This window comes from Ursus arctos, unplaced genomic scaffold (genome assembly GCF_023065955.2).
Source record: "Ursus arctos isolate Adak ecotype North America unplaced genomic scaffold, UrsArc2.0 scaffold_4, whole genome shotgun sequence".
NCBI lineage: Eukaryota > Metazoa > Chordata > Mammalia > Carnivora > Ursidae > Ursus > Ursus arctos.
Window position 1 is genome coordinate 17,129,362 of NW_026623056.1, and position 26,378 is coordinate 17,155,739.

At 40.5% G+C, this 26,378-nt stretch overlaps 1 protein-coding gene across 6 annotated transcripts in view; it reads left to right on the forward strand.

The window, feature by feature from the left end:
* Positions 1-26,378, forward strand: part of VPS8 (VPS8 subunit of CORVET complex) — a 296,045-nt gene that overhangs the window by 41,428 nt on the left and 228,239 nt on the right. For 4 of the 6 annotated variants that reach the window (XM_048215283.2, XM_057306779.1, XM_057306780.1 and 1 more), the window contains exons 1-4: positions 7,660-7,722; positions 19,239-19,481; positions 20,420-20,488; positions 24,434-24,564. In XM_048215283.2, coding sequence (XP_048071240.1) covers positions 19,329-19,481; positions 20,420-20,488; positions 24,434-24,564 — 353 coding nt within the window. In that variant the 5' untranslated portion in view covers positions 7,660-7,722; positions 19,239-19,328. Of the gene's footprint in view, positions 1-7,612; positions 7,723-19,238; positions 19,482-20,419; positions 20,489-24,433; positions 24,565-26,378 lie in introns of those variants that run through there. The other 2 variants (XM_026497368.4, XM_057306778.1) reach the window with 2 other exon arrangements.

Here is a 26,378-nt window from a genome sequence, read left to right on the forward strand (position 1 = left end):
ATTCCTGATCTACAAAAACTGTAAGATAATACCTGTTACTGTTTTTTTCTTTTTTTTAAAGATTTATGTATTTATCTGAGAGAGAGCATGGGAGCGCCGCAGGAGGGGCAGGGGGAGAGGGAAAATCTCAAGCAGACTCTGTGCTGAGCAAGGAACCCACCATGGGGTTCGATATCACAACCCTGAGATCATGACCTTAGTAGAAATCAAGAAACCAAGAGTCAGACTCCTAACTGACTGAACCACCCAGGCACCCCATACATGTTACTGTTTTAAGCCTGTAAGTTTTATAGTAGTTATACCACAATAGGTAATTATATACCCTCTCCCTTCCTTTTCTCTTCCCGGACAGTTGGAAGGTGAAAGCAATGGTTGGAGCAAACATCTTGGACCATGAGATAGACTTGGGAATTGAGGCCTTCCCTAGTAGAACAGTGAGACAGGAATCTGGGTCCTGACGCAGTGGAACTTTGCCATCATTTTGAATTTTCTTTCAGTTGAGCCCAACTCTGCCTTTTTTGTGTTAAAGAGGTAGTGTGTGTCCTTCTATGTAAATGAGGCTGTCCTCATGCAAAATGGTGACATAGGTCAAATTTGCCTTTGATGCTTTTGTTGTTTTTGCATCTTCTCTACTCCTTTCCTTGCTCTTTCCCTGCTCTAATGCCCAGTCCTCTTCAGTGCCTGCCTAGGGTCCCCTTTACAGCCCAGGTCCCAGCCCTGGACCTCCCTCTCCATCCACTTTTTGCTCCTGAGTTCCAGCAGGGTTCCTGTGATGCCTGTCCTCAGTTAAAGGCTGACCAACGCTGTACTTAGGTTTTGCAAAAGTATGGGTGGGGCTGGAAGACAAAATACTCTAAGCAGATTTCAAATGATGGCATTTCTGGAATTGTGAAATTATTAGGAGGAGAAATGCTTTTCAATAGTGAGATCTCCAAGTGCCTCTGAACTGAATGCACATGGGCTGCTATATACTCCAAGCCTGAAGGGAAGACGGATATGGGAAGGCACTAGAATGAATGGGTGACAACTTGTTGTCAAGAATACAAAATGGCAGGAAATATAGGTATTATTTCTTTTATGACTTCAGGAAGCAATTTATGACTCCTGAACCCCCCACCTCTTCCCTCCGCCCACCGCTTCTTTTTTTGTCATTGCTATTCTAGTAGTATTTGGATCTAAAATCTGATTCTTGCTAAAGGTCAGAAGAATGTGGCCTTTGAGCTCCCATAATTTATTTCTGTTATGGGTCTTAATAAGTATTGCATTTTTATTGTTTCTTTCTGGCTAGATATCAGGGACTCTTTCTCATATCTGTGTTCCTGGCACCAAGCACAGTATCTGGCACATAGTAGGTACTCAATACGTGTTTGTGTATGCTGTAAGGGGGTTCTATTTTTAACTTTTTTTTTTTAATTTAAGAGAAAGAATGAGAGAGAGCATGAGAGAGTAGAGGGTCAGAGGGAGAAGCAGACTCCCCACTGAGCAAGGAGCCTGATGCGGGACTCAATCCTGGGACTCCAGGATCATGACCTGAGCCAAAGGCAGCCACTTAACCAACTGAGCCACCCAGGCACCCCAAGGGGGTTCTTTATTCCTTAGGAAGCAACCTCAGGTCCATGTCTGAGACACCCCTCAGATGAATAAAATGATAGGATGAATAAAATATATACTAGGTTGGACTCCGGTGAATACTACAGAGAAAAATGAAGCCTAAAAGGGCGGCAAGGGAATGCTGGGGAAGGGAGGGGTTGTGAGGGGAGACCTTATGGAGATGACCATGGGAGAGGCTGCATGTGCTCTGCAGATATTCTGAGGGCCTCCCTACACTTCCTGGCCTCCCTTGTAGTAAAGCAGGGCCAGGTGGCTGGTGCTGGCCAATGAACTATGAGCAGAAGGGGCACATGTCACTTTTTGGCCAACACATTGAGAGCTAATGGGCCTTTTCCATCCCCCTGCCTTGGAGAAGTTGGAGGCCATGTGTTCAGCTGAGAGTGGCACCCAATGGAGAGAACCTGGGTCCCTGAGACCAGCATGGAGAATACTCCTCCACCATCTGCCTTGTATTTATTGCCCTGACTAATGCAGGGGCATTTGAGCAAAGCCCCAAAGAGAGCGAGGGAGTGAGCCACGTGGTTACCTTGGCAGGGGGAGTGGGGGGGAGTATTCCAGGTAGAGGGAACCTGAGAATGACATCCAGCTGGATGGATGGATGGATATTTTGACTCCATTAAGAACTTTGTATATTAGGTTCCTTATTAAAAGAGGCCAATTTATCTTGTGATTGTGACCAAAGAAAAAAATGACACACTTACCCATATCCCAGTCTCTGCCCCTTGTTCCCAGGTATCAGCCATTTCTTCCTTCAGGACAGACGTGGCTTCCTCGTGATGCGATGTTAATAGCAATGTCTGGACCATGCTCTCCATCCTCCCTATTGTGGGGAGAGCTGGAGGAGAAGGACTGTGTGTGGGGACATCATCCAACAGCAACAGCCCTTGGGTGCTGCTCCCCTTCTAGCTTCTGGCCATCAGAACAGCCAGCCGTCGCTGACTCCCATGCTCTCAGGCTCCTACATCGCGTGAGGGTTTTTTTCTCATCCGTTAAATTTCTCCTAAGACCAGTTCACAGGAGTTCCATTTTAATTACTATCTGTTCAACTGCTATGTCTTACTTAAAAAGAGAAGTTTAATAAATCCAGACATTCTTCTGTCTAGGTCTTACTGACCTGTACAACGTTAACTTTGACAAATGGTACATTTTAGGCCAAAACATACTCTCTGAACCCTAAACATAGTATAACTTTTGGTACTCTTTCCAAAGGCAAGAAAATTATAACAATGTTCTAAATTTAAAAAGTCCAATATAGAAGCTGACACCATTTTTACCTTTTTATGTTTTTCTTCTGATTTCTTTTTTATTTTAATTCTAGCGTAGTGAACATACAGTGTTATAATTATTACCTTTTAAAGAAAAAATCCACTGCCTATGTTTAGATAATTACAAATGAAACTTTAAGAAAGCTCATATATCAATGTTTCTCAAGCTTAAATAATGCTCAGCTTCCTTATAAGGGAAACAGATTCTCACAGATCTCTAAAGTCGGCTTATTTTTTATGATGCTGCATACATATGTATGTATATATGTATATATACACATATATATATGGAAAAGAAACTAAGGAAAAGAGGGGTGCCTGGGTGGCTCAGTCGTTAAGTGTCTGCCTTTGGTGCAGAGCGTGATCCCAGGGTCCTGGGATCGAGCCCCGCATCAGGCTCCTCTGCTGGGAGCCTGCTTCTTCCTCTCCCACTCCCCCTGCTTGTGTTCCCTCTCTTGCTGGCTGTCTCTCTCTCTGTCAAGTAAATAAATAAAAATCTTAAAAAAAAAAAGAAACTAAGGAAAAGACCCCCTTTTTTAAGATTTTATTTATTTATTTGAGAGAGAGTGAACGAGAGACAGAGAGAGTACAAGCAGGGGGAGCAGCAGAGGGAGAGGGAGAAGAAGACTCCCCCCTGAGCAGGGAGCCCGATATACGACTCGATCCCAGGACCCTGAGATCATGACCTGAGCCAAAGGCAGATGCTTAACCGACTGAGCCACCCAGGCGCCCCAAAAGATCCCTTATATTTACAGATTTCGTGTATCTATAGAACCAAAACAAATTTATGAATTAAATACAGACAAGGGGCACCTGGCGGGCTCAGTCGGCAGAGCGTGTGAATCTTGAACTCCAGGTTGTGAGTTCAAGCTGCATGTTGGGCTTACTTAAAAAAACCAACAAAACAAAACTATCAAATGAGGAAACTAAAATTTATAATGTTGATTTAGTGTAAGGAATGATATGTTGTTAAAACCAAATTGCCTCTCACAACATATTTTACCAGTTGCAAGAGCACATATTTAACCACATACCTCGTGATGACTCAATTCTACTAACCTTTGTTTGTACAATACACCACAATATAATCTGGCTATAACTTGGTGTGACCACATCATTTATTTTTAAAGTCCCTCTCTGTTGGTTTTTTTTCTCATAAGTCTGCAACAATTCACTTAGTTCTATTTGCTAATCACATATCCAAACATAGACAGTGAAATTGCATTCCCAGAATAACTATAAAAGGTTGATAAATTTATACAGATATTCCGCCTTACTAGTAATCCAATACAAATTAAAATGAGAGGCAGTTTTCTCTATCAAATTGGGAAAGCTTTTTTAGAAAGATAAAATAAATGCTGATGGGTATGTGTGATGGGCACCCTTGAGCACTTTTGGTGAGAGTGAAAACTGGCCTGACCTTTCTGGAAAGCAATTTGGCAGAAGGTATTCACAGGCTTAAGAGTTTTCAAAGCCTTTGAGTCAGTAATTGCACTTGTAGGTTTCTGTCCTAAGGAAATAATTTTTAAATGTGGGCAAAGATCTCTGTATAAGGATGTCAATGTTCTTGTTAGCAGTGAAAAAAATAGGTAACGCCCAAATGTCCAGAAATAGAGAAATAAACTATATTATTAACAATTATGTAGCCATTACAAATAATATTTGTGACAAATTTTAATAACAGTGGGTAGTCCTCAAGATATAACACTGAACAAAAAAACAAAACCAAAAAAACTAGTATACAGAACTAAATGTTTATATAATTCTATTATGTCAAAAAATGTAAATGTGTGAAGAAAAAGACTCAATGAAAATAAGCCAAAATGATGAGTGCTGTTTCCTGAAATGTGGGTAATTTATATTTTACTTTTTATATTTCCTGAATTTTCCAAGCTTCACATAATAAGCATATAATATTTTCATTTTTTAATTAATGCAAAGTCTTATAAAAGATAGCATGTCAGCTTAGACTGTCCTAAAATAATTCTTATTGTGAATTGTAATCACTTTCCTACAACATCCAGCAAGGTTCCTAGATTTCCTTTCTACAGTTACACAGAGTACATCTATAACTGCTGTACAGATAATTTAAAAATGTCAATGAGCAACCTTCCTCTACCTCCCATCATCATAACCCAGCCCCCCCCATTTCTGCCGGTTTCCTTTCTGCCTAACACTTTTAACAGTTCCATGTTAGGCACAGTTTCTGATCTCACCAGCCTGCTTACTGTGTTCCAGCCAGGCTCCTGTTTAATAGTTTTCCTCTAAAAATGTGATACTGAGAACTGAAGGCAGGTCTTCAGACTTCTAAAGCACAGCTATAGTCATGCCATTCCTCTGCTTAAGAACCTCCAGAGTCTCTGGGGCGCCTGGGTGGCACAGCGGTTGGGCGTCTGCCTTTGGCTCAGGGCGTGATCCTGGCGTTATGGGATCGAGCCCCACATCAGGCTCTTCTGCTAGAGCTTGCTTCTTCCACTCTCCCTGCTTGTGTTCCCTCTCTCGCTGGCTGCCTCTATCTCTGTCAAATAAATAAATAAAATCTTTAAAAAAAAAAAAAAAAAAAAAAAGAACCTCCAGAGTCTCTAACCAGAAGAGCAGATGCCCCCGGCTTGGCGTTCAGTGTCCTCCTGGATCTGGTCCCAGTCTTTCCAGCCTCATATCCTATTGTACCTTTAACACATTCTACACCGTGCTTTCAAACTATGGGTTGCTATGCATTAGTGAGTCATGAAATCGATTTAGCAAGCAGCATTATAAAAAAATAGAATAAGATATAAAATGCCAAGTTACATTGCATATACTACAGGCGATTACTGACTAGGATTTACACACAAACACTTACACATGCTGTGTGTGTATGTGTATAGGTATATGTGTATACATACATATGTGTGTGTATATAAATATTATAAAATATATAAAAAATTATAATATATATAAAACTATGTATATATAGCTAACCCGAAAAATAAAAGTTATTTTACCAGCATAAAAATGGTAAAAAAAAAAAAAAAAACCAAGAATTGTAATTCCAGACAAGGAAGCTATGGTAAAACTATAGGCACGTCCAACAAAACCAAGGAACTTATTTGATGGAGAAGAAGGAGGAAGTTGGGAGGATTATTCTGAAGGAAAGTCCATTGGTGAAAAGCAGGAGTTCAGGTTTTTCATTGGCTCAGTTGCAGGGGTAGTCGATTTCTTATAGGAAATGCAATGTACATCTTTCCCTTTTGGGTCCTATAACTGATGACTCTCTTCTGTTGAATAGCCTTTTTTTTTTTGGGTCTGTATGTAATTGACAATTTTTCCTGTAATTGACATTGAGTAGTAGTTGGCTCCCCCTTCCAACCTCCCCTTTTAGCCTCCTGAGTCAAATTTAGTGAAGTTCCCCCCCTTTTTTTTTAGAGAGAGAGAGAGCAACCAAGAATGGGGTGGGAGGGTGGAAGAGGGAGAGAGAGAATCTTAAGCAGGCTCTCAAGTACGTGGGGCTCAAGTGGGGCTCCATCTCATTACCCTGAGATCACGACCTGAGCAGAAATCAGGAGTCAGACGCTTAACCAACTGAACCACCCGGGCACCCCTAGTGAAGTTTCCCTATATTACTATCTATATATATAGTGAGTGTATGCATGTGTGTGCATGTGTGTGTGTGTGTGTGTATAGTCATGGCTGAAATATATTTCTTACTATAATGATCAAAAAAGTTTGAAAGCCACTGCTCATGCCACAGCCACATCAAACAGCAGCTACTCCCCAATCTCGATTTGTACTGTCTTTGATCCCATTGTTCCCTCAGCTTGGCATTCTCCCTGTGCTCTGTCTACTGAAATTCTTCGGGGGCCCTAATAAGATACTTCCTCCCTGAAGTGTTCTGCCATTTTTCCTCATCTGTGATCCGAAAGTGATGGTCTCATACCTTTCTTACACCACTCAGAACAGCCGGCCTTGCACTGTAGCTCTGTCTATATACCGAGTGCTTAGACGAAGAGCGCCTGGGGGCCGGGCTGTGTTCCACCCACTTCTGTGTCCTTCCAAGGCCCAGAAGTAGAGGGAGCCTAGCTGACGTGCAATAAGTATCTGCCCAACTAAGTATTTTCTACATCGCCTTCCAGGAGCATCTTCTGTTCTTCCTGATCCATTTTCCTGACTGAGGCCCCAGCAGGCAGAAGATCTATGCCTAGTGTTATTTGCAGTGGTGATTCTAAAATCCAGTCTGACCTGAAGGCTTTCATCTTTCTTCAGGAGGGATAAGAGAAATAAACATATATTTTTATCCCTTTAAGAGATAATCTCCTTTATTTGAGAGTGTGTCTCTTCTATATTTTTGGTGTTAAGATGTATTTTTTGTGGATCAATGTTGATGATAAATTAGAAAATAATAGTTGGGTTTTAGTGTGTATTGATTGTCCTTACTTGGCAAAATAAGAAGCTGGCAATTCTATGTTTGTTTTTAAAAAGATTAAGTAAAAATTTACTGGTTGCAAATTCCAAAATCTGGGACTCTGGGCTGGCTGAAGATAGGTTCATTTTCTTAAAGGTCAGATGAATTCATTGACATAGGGCTGGAGGAGAGTTTCTCTTCCCATCTCAAAGACTGCTGTTCATTCGTCTGTGCTTCCCTCACGTTTCCATTCTCCTGTTCCGCATGTTAATCACCCACTAAATCCTCGGAGACATTGTATCTCTGGCCCTTTAAATGGGGGCGTGGTATACAGGGGCGGACCAGGGTGCGGGGAGGAAAGCGGAAGCGTGGCCATCGGTGGTATATACTGCGCGTGCGTGAGGCTACAGCAGGGGGCGGGGTTACGGGGGCTGGGGGTCCTGGGTGGAATGGCCGCAAGCGCAGGTAATGAATCTCCCGGGAGCGGGCCAGCGGGGTGGGGGACATTAGTGAGGAGCTGTCCCCTGGGCGGGAGGAGGACGCGCGCCGGGTTCCTGAGGCTCGGCCCTTTCCCGCGTGCGGCGGTGCGGCCTCCGAGGGGCTGACGGAGCACCCCGAGGCTGACTAACTGGACCGGGGCCCGAGGGCCGGGTGGGGTTGACTCTGGGGCGGAGAGGCGTGTCCTGCGTTTGGCCTGCAGTTGGGTCTGGAGGTTTCCACTTGCTCATAACGAATGTGGGGCCGAGGACAGGTGCACCCGCTTTCCCTGATTGTGAGACTAGGAGGCGGGTGATCACCCTTCTTCCCAGGACGGAACAGGTGTGCAACCCGCCTTTCGGGCCCAGCGCACAGGTGTGGGCTCGTCTGTCCCTCACAGATTGGGATGAGTGTGCTCCCCAAGTGTGAGGCCGAGGCCTAGATGAGGTGTCCACCTCTTAGGATTGGTGCACACCCTGTGAGGCTGGTTCCAGTTTGTCTCTGCCTGCAAGGTGTGCTCCAGAGTGAGAGCAGGAGGACAGATGGGTCTCTAAAGTTTGAGGCCACTCCTGTGTCCTGGTTAGTTCTTCAGGTGTGGTACCTGCGAAAAGAGGGAAACAGAGCTGCCTAAAGTGTTTGGGTGTGCTTCAAAGGGAGGGTAGGGTGGGATGAAGTAGGGTCAGTCAGGGAGGTTCCATGGCCATGGGTTATCAGGATCAGCTGGGAGTCTTCTTCAACTAGGCATGCCTCCTCCACAACCTCCTAATATCAGACTCCTATAGAATGGACCGGAAGGCTTGCATCCTCTGTATACCCACTCTCTACCACACTCTTCCCCGACCCCCCCCCCCCCCCCGAAAAAAAGAAAACACAAGCAAAACAATCATGGATATTGACTTGTGGCACCAACTCCAGATGTCTGTGATTGGGAGGTAATTACATGTCAGGTGTGTGGCACCAACTCTGGATATCTGTGATTGGGAGGTAATTACATATCAGGTGTGTGTGTTTGAAGTCTAATACAAATGGGGATGGAGGATCTGCCTATGTTTGTGTAAGACATGGGTTTGCTCATGGTTAAATTTAAGCGGAGAGTAGATACTGAATCCTCTGGTAAAGCTGGCCTGTTCCATAGAAAGCAGAGTAAAGATAAGTGGGGGGAAAATTCTGGTTGAACTATTGGCTTTATATTTCAAAGGGACGTAGTTAAATGTGAAAAAATCCTTTCCAGATAATAGTGTGTTGATTATCCTTTATTTTCTTTTTATCCGGACCAGCATCAGTGGTTGGATGTTTTTTGTCTTCAGGATATTGAGGCATCATGGCACTTTAGCTATATCTCACTCTTTCATAAAGATGTCAGCCATTGTGATACCAAATGTCAGTTATGTGTATGAATGAAAAGGGGGACGTTTTGAACTCAGGGAAGTATATTTAATTTTCCATCTGTTTATAGTTGTCATAGAGATTAGACTGCCTCTTGAGCCACAGCCTCAGGTGTAATCTGTATATATTTGTGAGATCAAACTGTTCTAGTCATTAATGTTTGAGTTATCTTCATTCTATCAGCCCCTGTGTTAACGTCTTCCCACATTAAAGAGAAAACTCCTGCCTTCAGTAGTTACAAATTCCAGGGAAGGACAATGATTGGCCGAATGGATACAAGAATGTCATGTGCCTACTCGTCTGGCTAGGTAGATAGGGTATTTGATTGGCAGCACCACTAATATTACTTGGTTGGAGTGGAGGAGGAGCAGTTTAACAAAGGAAAGATGGTGAAGGGGTGTTTTAACTGTAATCAGATTTGTTTTTCCTCTGCTGTTCAGCAAGAAGTTTCCTTTTGCTTTAAAAAAAAAAAAATCTCGTGACTCCACATCCTTCTTGACCCCTAACCAAGTGAAGTTGAGGTGACAGTTAGTTGGAAGCTAATTAAGATGAGTTGGAAGGCCACCATCTACTCAGCCCACAAATGAATGGAATCCTGTCTTCTGTGCATTTAACTTCTAAGAATTCACTCATACCAATTTAGTGAAGAAGAAAGGAGAATATGTCAGCCGACACAAGTCCCATGTGCTTCTTAGGAGAAGTCCTCTGAGCGGGGTGCCTTGGGGGGCAGGGAGTGTGGATCTTTGAAGAGTGATTCTTATAGGAATTTACTGGAAGCTGGAAAGAAGTGATTTTTTTTTTCTCTTTCATTTATTTTACTTATACACATATAAAAACTGATGAATAATATTAGGTTTTATGTATAACAGATATTCCAAGACATAGTTCTTACTATTATTTTGTATATTGTCATGGGGAATTAGTTTTTTCTTTTTTAGAATGTGGCTGAAGGTTGTGTCTGACAACTTGTAATAATAACTTAGTGACATAGTAAGTTAGCACCATGGAACAGGCAGTCTCAGGTACTCTTTTCCTCCACTTTTTAACGTTTGTTCTGTAGGCACTTCCTAAATTTTAAATTTCTCTTCTCATGTAAATATTCACTAAGAGAAGAGAAAGAGAAACAGAGGTTTGGGCTTTTTCATAGTGGCAGCTCTGAGTATTGTGGGCCTGAATGTGCCTATTCTTGGAAAGCAACTTGGGCACCAAGTATGTATCTCATCCAGGTACATAGTAGCATTATAGCTAACATAGGGTCTGTCTCTGAGTCCATGAGTAAGGTGAAACTTGAGTACCCCTGAAAAGTCCCTGGGAACGAGTCATGGTAGAGACTGACCTGTCTCTCAGGATGTGCGACACAGCCAGCTTTTGCTCCATGTTAGAACAGCATGCTGTTTGTTATTTTGAGCACAGATGAAATGGATCATTATGTATGAGGCATTCAAGAACTGAGACTGACCAAAAGGACAGCAGATTAACAGTCTCCTATCCCATGCTCACCCTGAAGTGTGTAGTATTGAGTAGAATAGTGTGCAGAGTCCCCATTTCTGTGTGAATCGTTTTTTTTCTCTCTTTACCTTTGCTGAAGATAAGTTGAATTCCTGTAAATGGAATGGACATATGATACATTTCCACTGTTTTCATCTTGACTTTGTAGGTTGAATTAAAGTAAAAGAACACAAAACAACTAAAATTGCGGAGTTTGTGTCTTGTTCTACATGAGCTAAATGATCATTAAAAAAAATCAGTGTTAAGGATTGTAAAAAATCTCATCTGGGGCGCCTGGGTGGCGCAGTCGTTAAGTGTCTGCCTTCAGCTCAGGGCGTGATCCCAACAATCTGGGATCGAGCCCCACAACAGGCTTCTCCACTAGGAGCCTGCTTCTTCCTCTCCCACTCCCCCTGCTTGTGTTCCCTCTCTCCCTGGCTGTCTCTCTCTGTCAAATAAATAAATAAAATCTTTAAAAAAAAAAATCTCATCTAGGTGCAAAGAATGGAACTTGCAAGGTGGGAGGCTTTTGGGGGGGTAGAATGACTAACCCTGTCTTATTTTGAATGATCAGAACTGTTACTTGAAGCCCTCCAAGCCAGTGATGCAGTGTTGCTTGGCTGCTTATGGGGGGATGAAGGGAGGGAAGGGTGGGTTGATTAGCACTAGGAATGCAGCAGTGAACAAGGCAGATCTGGTCTTTGCTCTCCTGGAACCTGTATTCCTTTCCTTCCTGAGGGAAGGCAGTGGTGGTTCAGACACTGAAAAAAATGATTGCAATGTGACAAGTTTAGTGAAGAAGGAGAACGATGTTATAAGTGCATATTAACTTTCAGTTGAGTGGGACAAAACAGGGCTTTTTGAGGAAGCAAAGTTTTAGCTGATATGTGAGGGATGAATATGATCAGTATGACAAGCCTGATTACATAAAGGTAGAGCTTAATTATAACTTGGCTTACTATGGCATAGACTCCTGTAGGCTGTGAGTCAGATAATATCCTATGAAGCTTAACAGTTATAGGTAATAAAACTGATCCATTTAATTTGCAACACAGGTGTTAGTCCTGTCTTCCAATTCTTGTGTTAATCAGCAAATATTTATTGAACGTATACATATGCATGCAAATCAATGAGCCCAGTGTTGTGCAGTATACAAAGAAGCATGACTGCATTTATTTTTTTTTTAAGATTCTATTTATTTATTTGAGAGAATGAGAGAAAGCGCGCGTGAGAGAGCATGAGCATGGTAAGGGGCAGAGGGAGAAGGAGACTCCCCATTGAGCAGGAAGCCCAACTCTACTCAGGGCTTGATCTCCCCAGGATTCTGGGACCATGACCCAAGCCAAAGGCAGATGCCCAGCCAACTGAGCCACCCAGGCACCCCGCATGGCTGCATTTCTGTTGTATAGTTGGGGACAAAAGACATAGCCACATGTTGAGTTAACTAATGACTCAATATAAGGAAAGCACCAAGGTACTGTTCCTTTTTTTTTTTTTTTTATACACAGGCTGTGCTCTTTATTTTTTTTCTTTTTCTTTTTTTTTATAATAATTTTTTATTATGTCATGTTAGTCACCGTACAGTATATCCTTAGTTTTTGATGTAATGTTCTGTGATTCATTATTTGCATATACTGTTCTAAAGAAGAAATGCATTCTGGATTCAGAGGATGCTTAGGGAAGGAAGGTGCCTGGAAGGAAGGAAAGAAGGAAAGAAGGAATGGAGATAAATGGAGAGGAAAAGGAAGGGGAAGGGTAACTAGTGTGAGCAGACATGGAAAGAAAGGGGAAGCTCTTCCTGAAGGACTCTGAATACAGGTTAATAAGTTTAGCTGCAAAGGAAGGTAAGGTCAGCTCATGTGATAATCTGGAATCATAGGCTTAGAATTTGGAATTTTATTTTTTTTCTCTCAAGTTTTTATTTAAATTCTAGTTGTTTAACACAGAGTGTAATATTGGTTTCAGGAGTAGAATTCAGCGATTCATTACTTTCATACAACACCCAGTGCTCATCATAACAAATGCCCTCCTTAATACCCATCATCCATTTAGCCCAAACCTTGCCCACCTCCCTCCATCAAACCCTTGGCTTGTTCTCTGTTGTTAAGAGTCCCTTATGGTTTGCTTCCCTCTCTTTTTCCCTCCCTTTCCATATGTTCATCTGTGTTGATTCTTAAATGCCACATGAGTGAAATTATATGGTATTTGTCTTTGACTGACTTATTTCACTTAGCATAATACACTCCATCTCCATCCACGTCATTGCAAATGGCAAGATTTTGTTCCTTTAATGACTGATATTCTATATATATGTGTGTGTGTGTGTGTGTGTGTGTGTGTATGTACACCCCCCCCCCCCACATCTTTATCCTTTCATCAGTCAATGGACATTTGGGCTCTTTCCATAATTTGGCTATTGTTGATAGTGCTGCTATAAAAACATTGGGGTGCATGTGCCCCTTTGAATCAGTATTTTTGTATCGTTTGGGTACTCAGTAGTGCAATTGCTGGTGTAAGAAAGTGGTCCAGTTTCATTCTTCTGCATGTAGCTGTCCAGTTTTCCCAACACCACTTGTTGAAGAGACTCTTTTTTCCATTGGATATTCTTTCCTGCTTTATCGAAGATTAGTTGGCCATAGAGTTGTGGGTAGAATTTGGAATTTTATACCTTAGGCATTAGGAGCTGTTCAAAATCAGTCCATTTATCAGAGAAAGAGAATAGAAAACAAATAGAGGTTAATCCTCTATTGTATTTTTCTTTACAAAACATACCACGAGAAAACAAAACAAAGAAATGGAAGAAGAGAAATACTCAGATTGGGAAAGCCGGAAACAAAGTTGGAATGTAAAATTCTTTCCATATCATGATTTCATGATACCTTTTTGGGGATACGGTAAGTTAAAAAAAACAAAACTTGATTCGACTCCCCATACTGTGAAAGGTGTCTCATATGACACTTTTAGGAGGAAAAGAATGTCAGTGAATTAAATAGGATCCTGGAATTCGAGCAAGGTTGGGAAGGTCTGCCAAGGTAAAAATAAAACAAGTACAACAAAGAATTGGTGGAAGAGTTCTGTATTAACCCAACCTAATCTAGGTCCCATTCTGGAGTTCTATTCAGTTAGTCCTGGTTAAAATGGGGTCATTGATGTTTATTTGATACATGTATTTATTTTTAAATAGTCCTTGGATCTATTATTAATTGGTTGGGAATAGCCTTATTAATTAAGAGGGAATAGCTGTAACAACTGTCAAGATGTCAGATAATCTTAAATCAGAACTATTTAAATATTTTAGCAGTGCTTAGAAGAGGACAAAATACTGGGTAATCATGATTCTATGACGTACATATTCCTGTCGGATTAATGTGATTTCATTCTGGGAGAGACTAAGAAACCATTGCTTTTAACTATTGTGTTGTCTGCAGGTACTGTCCAGCTTGGCATCCCCTTAAGAACTATAGGAACACTGGATTGCAGGATGGGTGCGTGGAGAACTAGTTGTAGAATTTAGTCTCGAGAGGAAATTATCAGTAGTTTGTTGCCAACCTTTGTACCGGGATAGCACTTAACGTGGTATCTGAAGGCAGTGTCTGCATCATGTGTAATAGTAAGCGTCATATATGAAGCATTTCATCATTGGTCTGTGTAGTGGAATGAAGAGCTTGCTCAGTAAATATTTGGGCAACACCAAGTGATGAGGAAGGGATTAGTATTTCAGAATGTTGGCAATGTGGCCGGGAATAAATTAACTGAAGTTTGTTAGTGTAGTCATTTCCTATTCCTGCTGTAACAGATTACCACGAATGTAGTAGCTTAAAAAAAATACAGATTTATCATTTTACAGTTCTTTAGTTCATTAGTTCACTAGACCAGCACTGGTCTTACTAGGCTAAAATCAAGCTGTGGCAGGGCTGGGGTCTTAGAGGCCCAAGGAGAGAATTCATTTCCTTGCCTTTGCAGCTTTCAGAGACTGCCTAAATTCCTTGGCTCCTGGCATCCTTCCTCCTTCAAAGCCTGCAATGTAGCATCTCTCTGACCCTGCTGCTGCTTTTTTCTTTTTAAGATTTTATTTATTAGAGCACATGCAGGGGAAATGGCAGGCAGAGGAAGAAGCAGGCAGGGGGAGAAGCAGGCTCCCTGCTGAAGAAATGTCTTTTTCACAGCCTCTGACAAGCGTCTCCCCAGAGCATAATGAATGGAGAAAATGTTTCATCACAATAAAATTTAAAAATACACTAAACCAGTTGCTAAATATGATTTTTGTAATTACTGGAATAGTCTTTTTTTATATTATTAAAGTTGGAAATTTTAAATGAGATTTTCTATCCCCTTGAGCAGCCCAAAATGGAGGGTTTTAAAAAATAATTGAATTCCTCTACATTTTGATTAAACCCTTCACCAAGATTACCATATATGAATGGTGAAATGGAATTACTCTTAAAACTATAGTTGACGTCAAAATTTCTATCGATGACCCGATTTTAAATACAATTTATTTATTTAAAAACTCAGATGGTGGGGCGCCTGGGTGGCGCAGTCGTTAAGCGTCTGCCTTCGGCTTAGGGTGTGATCCCAGCATTCTGGGATCGAGCCCCACATCAGGCTCCTCCGCTAGGAGCCTGCTTCTTCCTCTCCCACTCCCTCTGCTTGTGTTCCCTCTCTCGCTGGCTTTCTCTCTCTGTCTCTCTCCCAGGGCCCTGGGATCATGACTAGAGCCAAAGGCAGATGCTTAACTGACTGAGCCACCCAGGCATCCCTCTGACCCTGCTTTGGTTGTCATATTTCTTCTCTGACACTCTCTTCTGCCTCCCTCTTCCACTTTTTAAGACCCTTGTGATTATAATGAGCCAACATAATTTCTGGAACTCCAGATCCTAATTTAATCACATGTAAGGTAACACAGTCACAGGTCCTTGGGCAATACTATCTTGCCTACCACAGGGAGATTCAGGCACAGCTTAATTTCTAAAAAATGTGGAGACACTGCTCTAGTGAGTTCTCCTTTAAAAAAAAAAATCTGAGCATGGTGATCTTTTGATTCTTAGGTCTATTTGGGTTGAATAAATTTGCTGACTAACATAAAGGTGTAATTGTTGGTAAGTGATAGAAGAGGAAGTTGATGTGAAAGCACAATTTTAGAATGACTTAGTAGTATATCACACTTATTATCATAATTAGATGTCTTTCTGAAGCCTCTCTGATACTTTGCTGGGGGCTGGACTAGTCTTAGATAAAACCCCTACCATTAGGGGAAGAGAGGGATAAAGAAAGGGGGAGTAATCAGAAGGGGGAATGAAACATGAGAGACTATGGACTATGAGAAACAAACTGAGGACTTCAGAGGGGAGGGGGGTGGGGGAATGGGATAGACCGGTGATGGGTAGTAAGGAGGGCACGTATTGCATGGTGCACTGGGTGTTATACACAACTAATGAATCATCGAGCCTTACATCGGAAACTGGGGATGTACTGTATGGTGACTAACATAATATAATAAAAAATCATTAAAAAAAAAAACAAAACCCTACCATTTAACTCATGAAGAAACTTCTAATCTGAGAGCAGAAGTAAGTATATCCTTCCGATAAGGATGATATGCTTAGCACTAGCTAGACCTTTACAAAAGTATTCGATCTTGTTTCAGGATCTTTAACTTTGGAAGAATTTGGAAGTCTTGAGGAAATTTTAAATAGCGAATATTCCTTGAAAACCAATTCTGTGTCCAGGCATTATTCTAAACGCTATACAGTCATTATGTCGTTTGTTCCTCACAGTTGCTCTGCATTATAGGTAGTTGCATTCTGAGTGTCAGGACTCTCCGTTGTAAGTGATTAAAAAAAAAAAAAAAGCGTCGGGAGAGGATGCTGGGTAATGTAGCCAAATTGCCAGAATGCTGTGGCCAGAGCGAACATCATAGAAGACTGGAACGGGGTCCTGAGTGGTTATCGGGACACTCTTACCTCTTCTCTGGTTCTGTTTGTAGGTTGTTTTTATTCTTGCCAGAGAGTCTGTTCCTAGAATGTAAATTCTGTTAGTAGAGGTGGGTCTCCAGTGACATGCACAGTATGTGTTTAGTTGATATATATTGTATAAATGATCTCCTTTTCTGCAGAACAGGGTCAGGTAGAAGGTGGGGGTGCTGCTCACCCTTACTATTCATTGTTTAGAGAACAGTGGAAGCAGCTTTCCCTCACCAGTTCCGTTTTAATGAATCCCAGTGAAGAGCTCTGGCCACATTATGTGCTCTCTGTTACTAGGGGAGTTTTGATAGGCAGCCTCCACAAGAACCACATGGTTTGAAGGAGCCCTTCCCCCAACAAGAGGTGCTGCTCTGGGCAAACAACACAAATGGCCACAATATTTCGTCTTAAAAGATGTAGAAGTAGAGGGGCTCAGAAAGGGTAGACACATTGACCGAGGTCACAGATAGGAACTGGTAAAGCCCAGATTCAAACCTGATTTCAAGGGACTCTTCGGCTTATGTTCTTTGCACTTTGCTGGCATGTCACAATAACAGGAGCTCAGTGAAGTGAAGGTTGGAAATGGACTAGGGTAGCGTGGCAAGATGGTGCTCTTTCTTCAGGGGATGCTTGATCACTTAAAACTTCTCGAACATGCTTTTGGTGCTCACTGATGCTGAGTTGCCCTGAGAACCTCTTAACTAACACCAGATAGGAGGTATAAAAAATTGTTTTACCTCTTGAGTTATTTTGCAGAGACCATGTGAAGAATGAAATGTTTTCAGTTATTAAATCATTTAAATAAAAGTGGTTTTTTTAGGGGTGTGGCTATTGTCTTTTTCCATTACTATTTTTTTTAAATGTGTAAGAATAAAACTTAATAACTGTCCTCAGGAATCACTGAATGTGAATTAGATTATGCATATTTGCAAACATTCCTTGACTAACTGTAATCATTTTTGCTAAGGGGTACAATTAAGAGAACTCTGTTAAGAAGGAATTTGTCATGAGTCCATTCTGTCTTCTTTGAAGAAAGGCATATAACCGTTAATAGTGCTTCTGCCCTTGGCTCACTGCAAAAGAAGTACCTTTAGTACCTGAGATTGGAAAGCTACTTTCAAATGTTGCCAGATACAGAGTGCCCTCAGTTATGTCTTCTAGGAATGTATTCGGTATCATGTGTTTGTAAGACCGAGCCTTAGAGTGTATCTTCTGTAACATGTGAAAGAAATTAGTCTGTATTTGGTAATATACCAAATGTACTAGCTAGAAAAATTGGCTTCAGCTCTTTAAAAATCTGTCTTCGTAGTCTACATGTCTTACATACAGTATATATTCATTTCTTTTAATCTGATAAAAATGAAACTTCAAAGTGAAATTCATAAATACTAAAAAAAAAAGAGCTAATTAAAGAACTAATTGGATAAAATTGTCAGTAAATTTTGGGCATTAAAAAAAAAACAATACCAGCAACAAATTTTCAACTCCTTTTTAAAAAAGTAGTTCTTTCAGTGGCTTGTCAGCCTTTCTTTTGCCTTCACTTCATTAAGGAGTAGGATTGAGAGAAGTTCATATGGTGGGGAGGGCGGTGGGCAGTGGACAGTGTGTAGTTTGAAAAAGCTTCCCACAGAGAGTTACTGCATGTTGCTGGGTACTGTGGAAAACGCCTAGTCTAGAAAACAAAATGACCTTTGTTTTTACTATCGTTATTACTATGGTGTTGTTTCTCTTTTCATATTTTTATTTCTTTATTTCTAAACAGGCAGAGCTAAGTGATGGACTTTTAAAAATTTGGCCACTTGTAGCCTAATTATATCACAAACTAAAAACACTTAAAAACAAATTTAATCATTAAACTTATAATTATTTTTTCCTGAATATGTTTTTAGTTGTCTAGAGATTTTGCAGACAGTTGTTTTCTAGACAATTTTGCTGGTAAACAAGACTGTTTCTTTTTAATACAGCATTGTATCCTTTAGAGCTATGAAATATAAAAAACATTTGCATACATTTCTTTTTCTTTAGTATTTCAGTTTTCTCTGAGAATGTACATGTTTTTCTATGACTAGCTTTCTTCCTAGAAATCCCTAGTTGGCTGTGGTCTTATTTTATTCTGACATCATTGTTTTCTCCCATAATAGATCTGAACACTTAGGTTTGCTGGTGTCATATTAAGTGGCTAGCTATCTGTCCTGGGTCCTGTGTGTCTACACAGGCTCCCTGAGACATCTGTGGCGCTGGACGGATGCCAACAACAAAACTGATCTGTATGCTTTTCTCCAGGGGAACTGGAGACCTACTCTGAGGTTTGGGAGCGTGAGGGAGGGGTTCATTGCAGTTTTTGACACCAATTTATCCTCATGCTGTTAAAACATAAGTCTGGATTGTACCAAGTCTAGTGGCTGAACTCACCCCACGTTTATCACTATCACCACACTTAATGACTTTGGGTGGTGGGCCACTTCCCAGACTCCTGAGTTAGATGTTCCTCCTTTGTGCTCCCATAGAAACTCTCCCCCAATATCATACCTCAAACCATACTGATTTCTCTTTGCCTTACAATCAGATGATTGATGAGCAGTTTCCACGAAAGTCTGATCAAGTCAGTCTTTGGAATGTCCAGTTGAGGAAATCTGAATAATGGATATTTTTTTTTATTTTGAAAAGAGATCATCATTCAGGTCATCATGATCTAAGGCCAAAAATCAAAACAAAACAAACAACAACTTGCTTGGATTGACTGAATTATAAGTAAATATGGAAAATGAACCAGACCATGAAAATGTGGAACAGAGCCTCTGTGCCAAGACTGCTGAAGAAGAGCTGAATAAGTCTTTCAATCTTGAAGCTTCGCTTTCAAAATTCTCTTACATAGATCTGGACAAGGAACTGGAGTTCAAAAATGACCTGGTAAAATTCAGCTTTTGTTAAGTGATAACGATGGTTAGAGCTATGACCTAAAGACTCAATCTGTCATCTTTGCTTGAATTAATAGAAGTCTCTGTGCAGTTTTGTGAGATAATATCACTCTTCATTTGTGTACGTCATTACCATTTATGAAGCACTTCAACATGTGTTCTCATTTGAGCCTCACACATCCAATAATCCATTTTACAGAGAAAGAAGCTGAAGTGCAGCTGGCTATGTTAAATGAATGCTCAAGATCATAGAGCTAGTGGTAGGTTTAGAAATCTTGTGCAGTGGTTTTTAAAAAATATTTTATTTATTCTTTCAAAGTAGGCTCCACACCCAGCATGGGGCATGAACTCATGACCCCAGGATCAAGTCTCATGCTCTGTTGACTGAGCTAGCGGGGTGCCCCGTGTGCAGTGATTTTTTTTTTTTTCCCATTGATTTGATAGTAAGTTTTTGTGACCAGGAGAATATTTAATCACAATTTGCTTGACCTAATCACTTCTCACCATAATTTATGAAATCACTAAGAAATGCGATGTCAGACCTTTGTATATTGCTTATGACCTCGTATATTGTTTTGTATTTTGCTTTCTACACTTAGAAAGTCAGGGCTTGTCATGAGACATGCTGTTCTGTCCTGTTGAAGAACGCACATGTCAAAGTCCTTGATGAGAAGCTTTCTCGACAGGGCTGTCAAGGTGGTGCAGTCAGTGCATATTTGTCTTTAATAATCAGTGGATAGGATAGGAAACAATTCTGTAGTCTTTTGACCTGATCCTTTCTACTGTGGATATTGAGTTGGCTCTCTGCATGATCAGTTTGGTGATATGTTTGTCTCTTAGTTGGTAATGGTTCTAATAAATTTAAAAACCCTCACTATTCTAAGAGGGAAAGCAGCATTATATGAACATTAATTTCTTTTCTCTATTTAGATTGATGACAAGGAGTTTGATATTCCTCAAGTTGATACTCCTCCAACACTGGAAAGCATACTCAATGAGGTAAGTATATGTCATTAGATCACTGTCATTTTATGGAATTGATTTTAATGCTTTTGGGTTAATTATAGCGTATGTATCTAGATCTGCACCATCTGGTATGGGAGCTGTTCTTTGACCTAATCAAGACCAAGTCTCTTGCCTCTTCCTAGTTTCCCAGTCTGGGTAGTTCCTGCCTCACTTCATTTCTACTGTGCAGCCAGAAATTTATCTTCAACTTTTTATTGAAGTGTAGCGTGCACAGAGAAAAAGTGCACAAATTTTAAGTGTGTAGCTTGGTGAATTTTCACAAACTGAACGCCCTGTGCAATCAGAATAAAACATTGCTAACATCCCAGAACCTCTTCTTGTGCCCCTTTAGTATCTAACTCCAGGATAATCACAGTCCTGACTTATAGCATTGATCAGCTTTCTTGCTTTGAACTTCATATAAATGGAATTACAGAGTATGTGCTTTTGTGTGTCTGACTTGTTTACCTCAATATTGTTTTTAGATTCATATTTTTGTATGTAATTATTCATTCCCATACATAAAATTCTTTATGTGTATACCATTATTTATTCATTCTACTTTTGATGGGCTTTTGTGTAATTTCTGGTTTCTGGCTACTATGAAAAGTTGCTGTGAATATTATTCACGTCTTTAGGTGTGCATATACATATACACACACACGTTTCTGTTGGTTTTATACTTCAGAATAGGTGTAGAATTGCTAGGTCATCAGATACGGGTATGTTCAGCCTTAGTAGATACTGCCACAGGTCTTTTAAAGTGGTCAGAATAATGCATACTTCCAGCAGCCATATATGGGAGTTCTGATTACCACATCCTCAACTTTTGAATTTTGTCCTTTTCACTTTATCCATTTAGTTCTTATAGGTGTGTAGCAATATCACATCATAGTTTTAATCTGAATTTCCCTGAACACTGATGAAATTGAGTGACTTGACATAGGGTTGGGCCATTTGGATGTCTCTTTTGTGAATTGCCTTTTCTTGTCTTTTCTCACTTTTTTAAAAAATTTATTTCTAGGGGCGCCTGGGTAGCGCAGTCGTTAAGCGTCTGCCTTCGGCTCAGGGCGTGATCCCGGCGTTCTGGGATCGAGTCCCACATCGGGCTCCTCTGCTGGGAGCCTGCTTCTTCCTCTCCTACTCCCCCTACCTGTGTTCCCTCTCTCGCTGGCTGTCTCTCTGTCACATAAATAAAAATCTTTAAAAAAAAATTTTATTTCTAGGAATTCTTTATATATGATGTAAATAGGCCCTTTATTATATATATGTATTGCAAATATCTTTTTCCATTTTGTGGGTTACTTTTTCACTCTATAAATGGTTTCTTTTGAGGGCAGAAGTTCTCAATGTAGTTCAGCTTATTTTGTTTTTCTATTGTGGTTGGTTTTTTTGTGTGTCTTGTTTTAAGAAAATTTTGAAAATTCCAAGGTCATGTTGATGCTATCTCATTTTGTTTTAAAATTTTTTTTTTCTTTCAAACTTAGATCTGCAATTCATCTTCAATTTTTTGTATGTGATGGTGTGAGGTGTGAACCAGCACCATTTACTGAAAAAAATACTCTTTTCTGTGGTGTCATTTTTGTTTTAAATCAGGTGGTCGTATATGCGTGGGTCTGATTCCATTGGTCTTTCTACACTTGCCCCAATATCACATTCCAATGTTTGATATAATAGGTTTTGATATCTAATAGTCGCAGATCTTTGTTGTTGCTCTTCAAGACTGCCTTGCTTATTCTTGGGCTTTCGCATTTCCAGGTAAATTTTAGAATCACTTTATTAGTTTACACACAAAGACAAATACACACACTGAAATTTGATAGGATTATGTAGATTTTACAGTTTAGTGCAGGAAAATTGATATCTCTGCTGTGTAGATAGTAATTTTAAAGTTAGCCTTATTGATAGGCTTCAAGTCTCTTCGTTCCTTCACTTTTTCTTTCATGTATTCTGTGAGCCCTCAACCCTGGCTTAATTTAACTGATCTGTTTAATTACATCCCCAGGCTGCTTAAGAAAATCAGATAAGATTCTGATTGACCCTCTTGCTTAAGCCATTGGTGCTGCAGTTCTAATTTCTGAATTATTTCCTTTCTCTTTGCCCTGTAGCAGTTGTTTCACTTTACAATTCTGAAGAGACACTCTCTCCTTGCTAATTCTAACCTTGTTCTTAGCAGACGTGTGTGTGTAGATATCTGAAAAGCGGTTGGAAATATGGGCCTAAACCTCAAGAGAAATGATACTGAAGATACAGCTTTTGGAGTCATTAGAATAACATGGGACTTGAAGCTATAGGTATGGATTAGCTTCTTCATATAGGAAGTGTGTGAGACTGGAAGAGAAGAGAGCTAAGAATATAATCCCAGGGAATAGTGCCAATTAGAAGTTGGGCTGAGGAGAAAATAAAGAACAAGACTGATAGAAGAGGACTCATAGGTTGGGAGGAAAGAGATGTACTGGAAACCAAGGGAAGAGAAAGTTTCAAGAAGTAGGGAATAGTTAGTGGTGTTAAATGATGCCAAGAGGACAAGGACATGCTAACTGAAGATAGGCCAGTGGGTTTGGCTAGTACCTTCAGCAGAGGTGGTAGTCAGTAGCTAGCAATGGTGGAGAGAGTGGAGATGATGTGTTGAGATTGCCCTCATATGCGCGTCAGTGGAAATGGTAATGCAGAACACAGTCCAAGCAAAAGAGGAGTACGATCAGAGCATTTTTCTTTAACATCTGTTGCTCAGAATCAACCTGTTCAAAGCTGAACTCCTCCTTCTGCTTTATCTGCCATTCTCCTGCTTTCTTAGCTTAGAAGTATCACCCTTTGCGTGGTTGTTCAAGACAGAAACCTTGGAATCCTCTCTGATTTCTCCCTTACCTCCCCACCTCCCAGCCCTTGCCATTTAAATGGTAACTGGGGACTTCGGGTTTTCTCAGTAATGTCTCTTTCATTTTTTCTTCTTTTGACCTCTTCTGCCATATTCTTAGGCTCCACTCTCCTCTTTTTCCTTGACATTGCCATACCTTCTTATTGGTTCTTAATAGTTTCCTTGCCTCAGTCTCCCCCAGGACCCTCATCTATCTTCCTACTACCGCATTTAACTTTGTAAAAGGTGATTCCTGTCATGTGTGCCTACTTCTTAAACATCTTAATTTCCTTCCTACTGTCTACTATATGTAGTACCCTAGTTCATTAAATGAGTGAGTACTGATTATATGTCTGGCATTGTACTGGGCACTAGGGAATATAGTGGTAGGCAAGGAGGACATGGGCCCTGCTGTCATCTGGCTTAATGGAACATAAGGCTTTTTACAGTTTGGGTCCCAACTGATCTTTCTAGGATCTCTAACTCCTGCTCATATATTCTAGGACTACTTCCTTTTCCAGGAGCAAAATCCATTTTATGAAATCACTGTGTTTGCAGATGCTCTTTCAAACTCAGGATGCCTTTCTTCTGTTTGTCATATTTCTCATGGCATACTATTTGTAGTAAGGTGGTATTTGTTGTCTTCTAATTAGCCACTGGCTGTTAGTTAATTCGTAAAGCATCTATAGAGGTTTGAAGTTTAAAAAGTATTCTGCTAACAATAATTTGCATAACTGCTCCTGCTTCTTCCTGCTACAAGGGAGAAATTTTTACACTGAGTGTTATACGCAAACAATGAATCATGGAACACTACATCAAAAGCTAATGATGTACTGTATGGTGACTAACATAACATAATAAAAAAAAAGAAATTAAAACTTTTGGAGTGAACTCTTTGTAGAGACAGGGATCTATCTAGATTAATTTCCTTTCTATTCATCTCTGGTTAATAACCGTGCATGGAAAAGAGATAGAAAAGCAGAAATAAGCACGTGAGTGTTTTCAAGAAACCCATTAATGCCTGTCCGACTTATAGGGTATTTGGAATTGTGAGTTTATTGACCCATATTCTTCCAATTTAGACTGATGATGAAGAGGAGTCTTTTGTTCTTGAGGATCCTACATTGTTAAACATTGATACTATTGATTCTCACTCCTATGATACTTCGTCTGTGGCAAGTTCAGATAGTGGTGACAGGACCAACTTAAAAAGGTAAGTATTCACTTAAATCACACTTGCATATGGTGGCAGTATTGATCATTTAAAATGTAACTATCTCTTTATGCTACAGAAGCCCTGCATAGGGAACAGAAGGCCCACTTGGGTGGAAATAATATGCTTATTAAACCCTAAAGATTTTGGCACTGTTGAGGGGAGAGGCTAAAATGTTGGATGCCATGACCACTGTCCTCTACACCCCCAATAGGAAGGCATAGTAACAGCCAGAGGCCCCCTGGAAGCAGTAGAGCCCTAGGAGGGAGCGTGAGTCAAATTTGGCACAGTGTCTGTGGTAGAAACATGGAGTTTAGTTCACCTTGCCACCATTATGCTCTCTGCACTCCCTATCCCCTTCCTCCCACTCTCTAAGGTCAGCTCCAGCATTCCTTCATTCCCTTGGAATGGGTTCAGAGGAGAATCACAAAATGATTAAAGATTTGGGAAAAGGACTTCTAACCCTAAATAACTTCATTTTGGCTGCTTTTCACCTCCCAAATTCTTGGAGAGCACATGAAAAGGAAAGCGAAGTGAAGGAAGCATAATGTAAATACTTTATTGAATTCATGTGTAATTTTAATGTTGATAAAGTCATGTGTATTTTTCCTTTCTTAAATTTTGCCTGTATTAGTGCTGTCTTCTTTAGCTTGTTGGCTCTTGTGGGGTAGGGACCATTGCTGAATATATTAACCTGTTCATCACTATCTCCTACAAAAAGATAAATGTGTTTTTTCCCCCAGCTTTATTGAGATATAACTGACATATAACATTAGGCAAATGTAACATGTACAGTGTGATTCTTTGATACACTATTTATTGTGAAATCATTACCACAATAGGGTTAGTTAACACCTTCCTCACCTCACGTAATTACCATTTCTGTTTTGGTAAGAACATTCAAGATCTACTCTTTTAGTGACTTTCAAGTCTATAACACGTTATTGTCAGTTATACTCCTCGTGCTGTACATTAGATCTCCAGAACTTATTCATCTTACAACTTGAAGTTTGTACTCTTTGACCAACATCCCCACATTTCCCTCACTCCTCAGCCCCAGGTAACTACTGTTCTACTCTGGCTTTATGAGTTAGTCTTTTTAAAATTCCACATGTAAGTGAGATCATACAGTATTTGTCTTTTTCTGTGTGACTGACTTCATGTAACATAATGCCCTCAAGGTCCATTCAATGTTGTCACAAATGGCAGGATTTCCATCTTTATCATGGCTGAATAATACTCGTGTGTGTGTGTGTGTGTGTGTGTGTGTGTGAGTGAGTGTGACTTCTTATCTTTACCCATTTGTCTGAAGGTGGACACTTGGATTATTTCCATATTTTGGCTATTGTGAATAATGTAGTAATGAACACGGCAGTGCTGATATCTCTTTGAGATAGTGATTTTGTTTTCTTTGGATATATACCCAGAAGTGGGATTGTTGGATCATATGGTAGTTCTATTTTTAATTTTTGGGGGGAACTTCCATAATGTTTTCCACAGTGGCTGCACCAGTTTACATTCCCACCCACCAACGCACAAGGATTCCCTTTTCTCCACATCCTCACCAACACTTGTGATTGCTTGTCTTTTTTTTTTTTTTTTTTTTTAAGATTTTACCTATTCATTTGAGAGTGAGAAAGAGAAAGATGGAGATAATGTATGTGCGTGTACGCATGAGCATGGGGCGGAGACAGGGAGAAGCAGACTCCCTGCTGAGCAGGGAGCCCAGTGTAGGGCTCAATCCCAGGACCCTGGGACCATGACCTGAGCCGAGAGCAGATGCCCAACTGACTGAGCCACCCACGCGCCCCTTT